General features: G+C 34.1%; 1 protein-coding gene across 3 annotated transcripts in view; it reads left to right on the top strand.

Moving 5' to 3' along the window:
- Positions 1-12,462, top strand: part of LOC106873159 (uncharacterized) — a 329,246-nt gene that overhangs the window by 88,064 nt on the left and 228,720 nt on the right. For all 3 annotated transcript variants that reach the window (XM_089354161.1, XM_089354165.1, XM_089354155.1), the window contains exons 4-10: positions 1,043-1,169; positions 3,172-3,302; positions 5,162-5,292; positions 7,452-7,649; positions 8,841-9,040; positions 10,336-10,484; positions 10,777-10,907. In XM_089354161.1, coding sequence (XP_089210287.1) covers positions 1,043-1,169; positions 3,172-3,302; positions 5,162-5,292; positions 7,452-7,649; positions 8,841-9,040; positions 10,336-10,484; positions 10,777-10,907 — 1,067 coding nt within the window. The remainder of the gene's footprint in view (positions 1-1,042; positions 1,170-3,171; positions 3,303-5,161; positions 5,293-7,451; positions 7,650-8,840; positions 9,041-10,335; positions 10,485-10,776; positions 10,908-12,462) is intronic.

Genomic DNA, 12,462 nt, shown 5'->3' with positions numbered 1-12,462 from the left:
AGATATCCACGCATACACACATACATATATGTATATACAAATATGTTTTATTTATATATGTGTGTGTGTGTGTTTATATTATATATATATATATATATATATATATATATATAAAGATCCAAGGATCAAGGTGTAGGAAGAAAATTAGCTTCAAGCAATCTGTAAAATATAAAAAAAATCCAACTTTCATGGACAATAGCAGTTTATTGAGACAGAAGGTTGTGGATTTTTTTCTTACCAAAGTATGATAAATTGAAAAAAGTTTTTTTCTTTTTTCACGGTAGGCAACCAGGGTTGCCAGGTATGCAAATAAAAAACAAGAATTAAGGAATGGAGTAGATAGGATCTCCATTCCTTAACTCTTATATGTATATTTATACACACACACACACACACACACACACACACACACACACACACACTTTTGTATCTATGTATGTATGTATGTATGTATGTATGTATGTATGCATGCATGTATGTATGCATGTATGCATGTATGTTTATATAAATATAAACACCTACAGATATTTTATGAGTTAATGAAAGGCAGAGGCTGCATCCATAAGCTTTGCAGGCTTTAAGGATTATTTAACTATAATTAACCAAAAATTTTATGAAATCAATGTAATCCCGTTAAATAATAACATTTACACACACATATATAGATACAAAAATTAATCTTAAGATATAAAGATATAAACATAAATAAATTTATTATCTTTTTAGGCATTGTTTATTATAATATTAATACATTTTTCTAATGATATATATATATTTATATATTTATAATATTAATAAAATTATTAATAAAATTATAATTCAAAATGATTAATGTGTCATATAAACATACCTCTTTCAGAAATTTGAATATTGATTTCCTAAGAATATTGTTAATAATTTTATTAATAATATAAAAAAAAATATATATATATATATATTTGCTCAAAGTAATAGAGCACTTAATATAAGTTCAATAAAATATCCCTTTTGAATACTCATTTTTGTAATGTAATAAAAGAAATGCTTCTTTTAATGATTTCAGGCAATTATCCCACACGTGCCATGCCCAGTGCAGGCCTGGTACCATTCATACAAAATTTCGCTTGCAATCTTAACAATCAATGTGAAACCAAAGACATTTCTCAGGAGGCTCATGCTGCAGAAGACAGGTAATGGCATATTTCTTACAGCAATCTAAAACTTTTTAATTGCTTTTGTTGTTATATATACAAGGTGCATTCCAGAAGTGTTGAAACATTTTCAGGAGAATCATTTGTTAATTTCAAAGAAGTACAAATCTCTAATTTGCTTCAAAGTAGGATCCTCTGACTTTGTGAAGGCCCCCATGGAAGTCCTTCAAAGTGAAGGTATCCAGAACCCTTGTCACAATTTCATTGATCTTCAAAATGACTGTCCCCCAAGATTCTCTTTCAGTCTGGAGAACAACCAAATGTCATAGGGAGCAAAATCCCAAATGCAGGGAGGGTTATGGATTGCTTGGGTACCTATGTCTGACAATTTGTGGGTTACAGGATGGAATTGTGACAAACAGTGTTTAGGAGGGTGTGCTCAAAGTATTATTACATCTGTCTCCTTCAATTTAGAATAACAAAAGTTGGCAGGTCAGCTTATTAGATTATAGTAATGATATACTAGAATTACAATAATGTAAGACATTTGTTACTGCTTCTCCTAAAACATCTCAAAATTTTAGGAATGCTTCCCACATTTTTGATCCCAGGCAACTCTCTATATAGTATACCTACATGATCAGAGGTGTTCCAGCCATGACCATCTCACCTTTTTTCAGACTATGTTTAGAATTCATTATCCAATCTATCTTTCCTTTGTCTAAGTTGGTACAGTGAGATTTGAAGGTGTGTTACTGTTTTTTCTAGCAGGTCAAGCAACCACTTAATCATTCCTTCAGCTTGTTATTATTGTTGTCAAAGAATTGGAATTGTGAGCTATGTCTAAATGTTTGCTAATATGTTGCAAATTTTTAGTTGGGAGAAACTTCCAGCAAATTCTAAACAAATGCCCCACATATCATATGGAGCAAGATAACTTTTGATAATCTCCAGTCTTAACTAGTACTTTTAGTTTTTGCATCTTTGAACTAGTTTTCCAAATTTTGGCTCCTTTTCAAAATTCTACAACAATTTCTGCAATTATAATGATTATTATAATATATATTATAATTATTATAATTATAATTATAATGATAATTAGATTATCAACAGGATGACTGAGTGGTCTAAGGCACCAAACTCAAAGATAATATCCTTAACTAGAACAATGAGTAATCTGGTCCACGAATGTGTGCCTGGACTTGAATCCCACTTCTGATAAGCATTTTTTTATAGGCTTGACAACTGATGTTGGTATGTTTATGTCCCTTTAACTTAGCAGTTTGGCAAAAGAAACTGATAGAATAAGTACTAGGCTTACAAAGAATAAGTCCTGGGGTTGATTATTTCTTCAACTAAACTCTTTAAGGTGGTGTTCCAGCATGGCCACAATCAAATGACTGAAACAATTAAAAGAATATAAGTGTTCACAAACTGTTCACTGGAGTGGCTGTGTGGTAAGAGGTTTGCTTCCTAACCACTTGGTCCTGGGTTCAGTCCCACTGTATAACATCTTGGGCCAGTGTTTTCAACTATAGCCTCAGGTCAACCATAGTCTTGTAAGTGGATTTGATAGATGGAAACTGAAAGAAGCTTGTTGTATGTATGTGTGTGTGTGTGTGTGTGTGTGTGTGTGTGTGTGTGTGTGTGTGCGTGTTTGTGTTTGTCCTCCACCACTGCTTGACAGCTGGTGTTGATGTGTTTACAACCCCATGACTTACTGATTTGGCAAAACAGAATGCGAGAATGAGTTCTATGGTTGATTTGTTCAACTAAAATTCTTCAAGGTTGTACTCCAGCATGGCCACAGTGTAATTAATGACTGAAACAAGTATAAGATGAAGAAAGTGTTTTGTTGAATGATCTAAACTGAACATTCACTTGTTCATTAAATTCCTTAATAAATTAACTGCCAATTCTACCTAGCTTGCTATATACCTATAAAAGATTTTGACATTCCTTAAGAAATTATACTTTCTTTTTATTCAGTTATTTATTTATATGTTTATATATTTATTTTATTAATTTTATTTAAATACAGGGTAGAGAAAATGGCTAGCAAATTGGCACCGCTATTCTCGGCTGGGAAGTCAACGTCATCCTTGAAAAATATGGAGAGGATCATAGATGCCTTGCAAAATATCAAAGGAGATGATATTGAAGATATTCTGAGTAAATTAATTTATGAAATATTTTGTGGATTTTTTACATATGCAATTATCTATACACACACACAAACACACACGCACACATGCACACACACGCACACACACAACACAACACACACATATGCGCACATGAATAAATATACATACATACATACACACACACACACACACACACATACATATATATATATATATGTATATATATATATATATATATATATATATATATATATATTATTTTGTTTAAAAGAGTTCCAACACTGTCTGTTTTTTAAAACAGACAGTGTTGGAACTCTTTTAAACAAAATAATATATTCCTCTATACACAATCATACAAAAAAAACACCTTTTTTGTATTTATTTTTACTCTCATATATATATATATATATATATATATATATATATATATATATATAGTTTTAGGGAAAATAACCAATTTTCAAGAACTCATCGATGAAAATCCACTATCACATATAGAAAAATTAATAATTAAAAGCACAATAAATGAGTATAATATAAAGTAAAGTAAATATCATAAGATAAATATAATAAAAAGATTACACGTGTTTCATAACTAATTTTCAAATAGAAAAGAAATTTAAATCGATTAAAATCAATTGAAATTATCGAAAATAAATTCTATTCAAAAATATAGCTACTCGTCAGATCGTAAGTAGAACAATAATTAGATATATATATCTCAACCAACAATAAGTACCAAATGAATTAATATGAAATACTTATTATATAAAGATAGAAAAATTATTTAAAAAATATCATAATATCAAAATAATAACCATTCAATAATCATCCCTTCATCCATTATAATAACATGTATATTATATACAAAAAACATCTTGTTAGTGGATTTGGTAGATGTAAACTGAAAGAAGTCCGGCATTTTTGATTCTCTCTCTGTCTATTTCCTTGTGTTCCTTTCTGTTGAAGAGCATAGGCTCGAAACATAAGACTTTCACACCTTCCTGAGTGTTAAACTAAGGCATCTGTTTGTTGTTTCTACATCTGTCTTTTTGTGTATCTGTGTCCCCCCCCCCATCACTTGACAACCAATGTTGGTGTGTTTACAGCACCATAAGTTTGTAGTTCAGCAAAAGAGTCGGATAGAATAAGTGCTAGGCTTACAAAGAATAAGTCATGGGCGCAATTTGTTCGACTAGAGGCAGTACTCCAGCATGGCTGCAGTCAAATGATTGAAACAAGTAAAAGAATAAAAAATTAAAAATTCGATCTATATATATACATGTAAAAATATGTGACACTTATTCGGTAGCCATGATAAAACTCCGAGTTTCGGATGCCTGGGTGGGAACCCACGCCAACATCTCTTCAGTTATCCGGCCATTGAAAATTCGTCATTTTTCACAGAAATTTTCAATGGCCAGATAACTGAAGAGATGTTGGCGTGGGTTCCCACCCCGGCATCCGAAACTTGGAGTTTTATCATGGCTACCGAATAAGTGTCACATATTTTTACAGATAATTTCCTCTATTTACATAATATCGAGGTCTCTTTCTTTCTTTCGTTGTCCTTCCTATCAATATATATATATATATATATATATATATATATATATATATATATGTATGTATACAGCAGCATAGCCAAGGTAAATGGCACTCAGGGAAAGCATCAAAATTCCACCCACACACCACCAATGAAAAAGCAGCACATGCATTTTGTGATATCAAGTAAAAACACTTATTCTGTCTAGTGGCATGGATGGTGATAAGCAAAAACAAATCATACCTGGAAAAGGTTTAAAAATCTATTTTTAATGGCTTAATTAGAAAATTGCACCACTAATGGCTTAATTAAAAAAATTTTTTTTTTAATATTTGCAGAAAAAGGCGTGTCAATTCGAGACCTTTTCAAAGATCCTGATGCAATACAAGAAATCTTTGTTGAGAAACTGAATATTTTTCCCAAAGATGCAGCTGAAGCTTTCCTTAACTCAAAAGTAAACTTAAAAGAGGTATGTAAAAAAAAGACAAATTGTGAAAATATGTGTAAAGTAGTGATTGAATGATTGTGATAGGTTTTATAGGTGCAGGAGTGGCTGTGTGGTAAGTAGCTTGCTTACCAACCACATGGTTCTGGGTTCAGTCCCACTGCGTGGCACCTTGGGCAAGTGTCTTCTACTATAGCCTCGGGCCGACCAAAGCCTTGTGAGTGGATTTGGTAGACGGAAACTGAAAGAAGCCCGTCGTATATATGTATATATATATATGTATGTGTGTGTATATGTTTGTGTATCTGTGTTTGTCCCCCCAGCTTCGCTTGATGACCGATGCTAGTGTTTACGTCCCCGTAACTTGGCAGTTCGGCTAAAGAGACCTATAGAATAAGTACTAGGCTTACAAAGAATAAGTCCTGGGGTCGATTTGCTCGACTAAAGGCGGTGCCCCAGCATGGCTGCAGTCAAATGACTGAAACAAGTAAAAGAGTAAAGAGAGAGTATATGTGTAAAGTAGTAATTGAGTGATTGTGATAAGTTTTATAGGTGCAGGAGTGGCTATGTGGTAAGAAGCTTGCTTCCCAATTACATGGCTCTGAGTTCAGTCCCATTGCATGGCACCTTGTGAGTGGATTTGGTAGGTGGAAACTGAAAGAAGCCCATCGTATATATATATATATATATATATATATATATGTGTGTGTGTGTGTGTGTGTGTGTGTGTGTGTGTGTAAATAATATGTGACAATTATTCAGTAGCCATGATAAAACTCCAAGTTTCGGATGACGGGGTGGAAACCCACACTGCCCAGGCATCCGGAACTCAGAGTTTTATCATGGCTACTGAATAATTGTCACATATTATTTACAGATAAATTCCTCTATTTACATAATATCAAGGAGGGAGGAGGAGGAGGGGGGGCCGGGGAGGGGAGGAGGCTGAGAGGGGGAGGAGGCTGGGAGGGGGAGGAGGGGAGGAGGGGAGGAAGGGAGGGGAGGAGGGGAGGAGGAGGGGGAGGAGAGGAGTTTTATAATTATATATTCTTCCATAACCCTACAATTGAAATTCCCAGAAGGGCTAAGTAGATAAATCAATCAGCTAATCTCTCCATACAGGAGAAGAGAAGAAAAAGAAAAAAAACTAGGGAAACATAAATGTTGATTCATATATGGATAGTTAGGTCCATATATAAATCCAAGTCAGTTAACTGATAAATATATTTATTGTGTGTGTGTGTGTGTGTGTGTGTGTGTGTGTGTGTGTGTACATATGGTCAAAAACTCTAAAGTGCCAAGATCAAGGTGTATTACCTTAACCAGAATGTAGACTCTTCTGGTCCATGAATGTGAGCATAGATTCAAATCTCACTTCTGACAGAAAGGTTTTTGATTTTTAATGGCAGTGCCCCAGCATGGCCACAGTCTCAGGGCTAAAATGTATAAAAGAATAAAAGAATATATCTATATAGATATACATATATATATATATAAATAATTTTATATATAGTTATGCACCTTGTAGTATGCTGTTTAAAGCCCATTCACAGCATGTCGTTACCTGATGTCAACACCTGCAATGTGCTGATGCACAATGGGTCAAAATGATCGTAGTGGTTCTGAATAAATAGTTTCATGAATTCCATTTTATTTCTTTTATATCACACACACACACACACACATACACACACACACACACACCAACCACATGGTTCCGGGTTCAATCCCACTGCATGGCACCTTGGGCAAGTGTCTTCTGCTATAGCCTTGGGCCGACCAAAGCCTTGTGAGTAGATTTGGTAGACGGAAACTGAAAGAAGCCCGTCGTATTTATGTATACGTATATATATATATATGTGTGTGTGTGTGTTTGTCCCCCCAACATCGCTTGACAACCGATGATGCTGTGTTTACGTCCCCGTAACATTAGCGGTTCGGCAAAAGAGACCAATAAAATAAGTACTAGGCTTACAAAGAATAAGTCTTGGGGTCGATTTGCTTGACTAAAGGAGGTGCTCCAGCATGGCCGCAGTCAAATGACTGAAACATGTAATAGACAGATAAATAGATAGAGAGAGAGAGAGTGAGAGGGAGAGAGAGAGAGAGAGATTTATTATATACATATTATATATGTGTATGTATATCTGCTAAATATTATAAAATCCTACTTTGATTTATAGATTCTAAGTTTAACTGGTTACATTGGTCTGAAAGAAATTGCCTGCAACGCAACATTGCTGAACTCTTACATCATATTTCCACAAAATACCAACATCTCTGCAGTGTCAGCAGCCATTTGTGCCATCAATAGTTCCATGATACCAAATATAACTGAAACAGTTCAGCAACATCTCAATATGATCAATATTCTAAAAAAGGTAAGTGTTCCTCAATGCTCTAACATCTATTATTAATTAAGGAAAAGTAAAAAAAAAAAAATGAGGATCAGAGGTCCTTCCCAAGCCAAGGCTCATAATGGTGGTTTCCCTGATTCTGTGGGTTATATATTCCCACCTGGTCAAGATGCCAGTCCATTTCAGGGCTATTCATTTTTGCCAGCCAAGTAGACTGGAGCAACATGAAATGAAGTGTCTTGCTCAAGAAAACAATGCATAGCCTGGTCCAGAAATCAAAACCACAAGCTCCGGAGATGTATGGAACAGTATATGTACTTCATTTATAACCCATCCAAGCAAGCTAAGCAGGAGATTGATAATATTCGTCTAGGGTATAATCATGCAGACTCCTCACAACCAAATCTCACAACCAAATCTCCCAACCTCCTAATCTCCAAGTGCTTCACTCATTGCTACACTGTAGCTGTGCAGATGACATGACAAATATTCCTTTCTACTAAAGGCACAAGGCCTAAAATTTTGGCGGAAGTGTTTAGTCAATTAAATCAAACATAGTGCTCAATTGGTACATATTTTATTGATTCCAAAAGGATGAAAAGCTGAGTCGACCTCAGCAGAATTTGAACTAAGAATGTAAAGACAGACGACATGCTGCTAAGCATTTTGCCCACCATGTTAGTAATTCTGCCAGCTCGCTATCTTACAGATGACAAATATGGCTGACTAAAAGTAGTCAGTCACCACCACTAACTAAAATCTATGTATCCACTACACCAAATGACTGAAACAAGTAAAAGAGTAAAAGAGTAGATATATATATATATATATATATATATATATATATATATATATATATATATATATATATATAAATTTATTTATGAGGGTAGAAATTGATATTAATCAATTTGAACCAGTGGTCTAGCATATTAAAAAAATCCAAAGTCCACTTTTGCTGGTCATCCCTCTTATTTTTGTATATATATATATATGTATGTATGTATGTATGTATATATATAAACACATGAACGTATATTAACGTATAGAAACACACACAAGCACAGGCACACACATAAACACACGCATGCACACACACACACACATACACATAATGTGTCATTACTTCAGACATTTTTAAAAAGTAACTAATATTTTGTTAAAATTATCCCAGAAACTAACTCTAATGTTATCTTTTTTTTCTTTCCTTTATAGGTTTCCCTTTTAATGAAGCCTTATGGTTGGTCTGAAGGTCTTTTTGATCTTGTAACTATGATGGACACATTTTTAAGTACCCCTACTGCCAAATCCTTTTTGAAAGATTTTAAAGGCTTGGGAAATCTTGCAGAAGTTATAAAGAAGTTACCTGAATGGCTTTCGCACCTGCGAAAATTCGATGATGTTGATTTTGAAAGGTTGAATTCGTTTTTGAACTTTTTTTTACCCTCATATTTATAGTTTTGCTTCCATTTTTTTTTTTCATGCATGACATAACTTAATCAGAATTTTACTCATAAATTAAGGAAAGAATGTCAAATCTTTTGAATCATTGAGATTTTAGTCACATATATATGCACAAAAAAAATACTCTAGATATATATACATCTGTATTGACTTCCTCTTTGTTGATGCCATTCCCTATATAGGCACAAATGTAATTTTTTCCCAAATAAATTACACTTTATATTCAAGGCTCCAATGAAGCTATAAGGTTTTATTCAGGCACTGAACTATGAATTAGCTGCATCTTATAGCAGAAACAGTTGTAAGCTAATGAAGTTTATAACATGATCATTTGTTCCCTTGTCATCTCTCTTTCTTATTACCACTCTATACTCAGCTACTACCTCATTCTGAAACATATGTATATTGAGTTCTACACCAGGTTATTAGTCTCATAATGCCTAAATGAAATATTAAAACACTATATATATGGGAGTGTGTATATATATATATATATATATATATATATATATATATATATATATATATATTGGGTATAAGAGGCATCAGATGTTATGTGCAAGAGAGAAGACTGCAGTGGCTTGGTCATATGATGTGTTTGGATGAGAATAACTGCTTGAAAAAAGGGCTGATCTTTAATTGTAGAGGGGACCTGTAGAAAGTGTAGACCCCGGAAGACATGAGATAAAGTGGTGAGAAAGGATCTTTAGACACTGGACCTCACTAAGGAAATGATAATAGACTAGGTATTGTGGTGATTTGTTGTACTTGAGAAGACACATCAAATTAAGTAAAATCTTTGCAAGTGCAAATGTTACATAAAGTGCACTTGGGATGGTGCTGCACAAATGTACCCATGCCAGCGACACATAGAAAGCACCTAGCATACTCTATAAAGTGACTGGCATTAGGAAGGGCATACAGCCATAGAAACCATGCCATAACAGATATTGGAGTCTGTACAGCTTCCTGATTGGCCAGCTCATAACAAACTGCCCAACCCATGCCACCATGGAAAACGGATGTCAAACAATGATGATGATGATGATATATATATATGAGCATAAGCATGAATATATATATATGCACATGTACATGCATTCATGATTGTTCCATGCTATCACTAATTTGGCTTTAATATCTTCATTAAAGTAATTATTGACTTTCCTTGAAATATAACTTGTATTATTGTAACTCTAATATGCACCATTTTAAATAGCTTATTGTTTCATTCCTCTGCTTATAGAAATGAAGAATTGCTCAATATGATGGAGCCATTTTTACTATCCACTGCATCCAATGAAACACTTAAATCATGGGAACTTTTCAAAAGCGGTCTGAATTTAATTGAAAAATTATTTGATATCATCAGTCCTGATATGCAGTACAATTTAGGTAAGTAATTATGTTGTATTTCTTATTACAAATATTTTTTATATAGTCTCGAAATTATGTCGCCTAAGTCCTACAAGTTTTGAAATGATTAATGTTTACACCTGTGTGTTTTAAGTCACTTATTATATAAAGCATAAATTTTCTCAATAAAGGCTGTTAGAAATTATTATTTGATATTTTTATAGTATCTATTTAATATTTTTGTGTATTAATATGATATTTTCAGAATATTTAAGAAAGAATACTACTTCATAATTGCAAGAACTATAATATTGTTTTTCTGTCTTTTTAGAGTCAATTAAAATCAGCTTGAAGCATCTCTTTGATAATTCAACACACATTGTTAGATCTCTTTTGAATGAACTTAATCTACCAAGTGATGTAGTGGAGGAAATCCTTGACAAAGAAATCGCTGTACCAAGAGTTAGTATCAAATATCAGATTAATGCTTTTCATATGTCTTTTATGAAGGATATTGCAACTACAAAGGATTTGTGAAAAGAAATGATATTGTATTTTTTATCTTTAATGCTTTAATTGTTTCAGTCATAGTATTGTTGTCATGCTGGGGTACCACTTTGAAATACCCCAGCATTTATTCTTTAAACCTTGTACTTATTTTATTGGTTCTTGTGTCAACTGCTAAGATACAAGGACATAAACGAACCAACACCAGTTGTCAAGTGACAGGGGGGAAAAACAACATGAACACAAAATCATACATGCATGTATGTGTGTGTGTGTGTGTGTGTGTGTGTGTGTGTGTGTGTGTGTGTGTGTGTGTGTGTGTGTGTGTGTGTGTGTGTGTGTGTAACAGGCTTTTTTCAGTTTCTCTCAACAAAATCCACTCATAAGACTTTGGTCAGATCAGGGCTATAGTAGAAGGCTATAGCTCCAAGTTGCCCAAGACTACATGGTTGGGAAGCAAGCTCCTCAACCACTCAACCATGCCTGCACCTTAGGAAACTTTAAAATTTCTGATACAAATATACTGTGTGGTACACACTAAGGTTTCTGCCAATCAGTATTTAGCATGTAACTGTACCTACATGTACAGCTCTATGCAAAGTGGCTTTTTTTCAGAGAGTTGGTAGTGGAAGACTCGCAGTTGCACAAGAATACAGATCTTATCTGTCTACGCTAGAAGTGTTGTCCAACGAAAAACCTTTCCTCAAAGGCCCATACAGCTTAGCATCAGTATCATCACAAGTGTTGCTCTAAATACACAAAAAGCTAGTACAGGTAGCATAAAGCATCTCACCAAACTCTCTAACAGTTCCACCAATCAACTATCCTGGATTGGTACTTTCTGATCAACTCAAAAGGATGAAAGACAAAGCTGAGCTCTGAGATTTGAACTCAGATCATTGAGTGCCAGAAACAAATGCTGCAAGGTATTTTATCTACCTCTATGATAACTCTGCCAATTCACTTTATATGTGCGTTCATATGCTTTGAAAGAGCTGAGTGGAAGAAGCATATAGGAAAGGGTGTAAAACTTTCGAAGAGAGTCACCTTGAGCATGAAAGCATAATGTGCTAGCTTCAGAGGCCTGTCGTCAAGACCTCAATGAGGACATAAAGTGTTGGAGGTGTGTGACTTGTGGTCGTGTACGTCTTTTCAAGGCTGGATGTGTCAACAATCTATAGTCCAATGAAAGATCAACTGTATGCAAACATCCTTCCTCCTTGAATGAGTGACTTACACATGTGTAGTGTGAAAAAGGGCTTTCAAATTGATTTCAGGTCTGAAGACATATATGATAGTTCACAAGGGTCATATCTCAGACAGAAATATGATCAATCCAGTGGCATTACAACTTTCGTCTGTCACCTGTACTTCAAACTATACAGATTTACAATGGGACTGAATAGTCATCTGAAAGGTCATGGATGAAAAGTTGGAAATTCAATTGACCATGAGGAAACAAAAGGAGACAGCAATCATCTGGGAAGATGGAGTAATCACCATGTATTTT

The sequence above is a fragment of the Octopus bimaculoides genome, chromosome 1 (genome assembly GCF_046866305.1).
Source record: "Octopus bimaculoides isolate indiv1 chromosome 1, ASM4686630v1, whole genome shotgun sequence".
Taxonomy (NCBI): Eukaryota; Metazoa; Mollusca; class Cephalopoda; order Octopoda; family Octopodidae; genus Octopus; species Octopus bimaculoides.
This window is presented reverse-complemented; position numbering and strand designations above follow the sequence as displayed.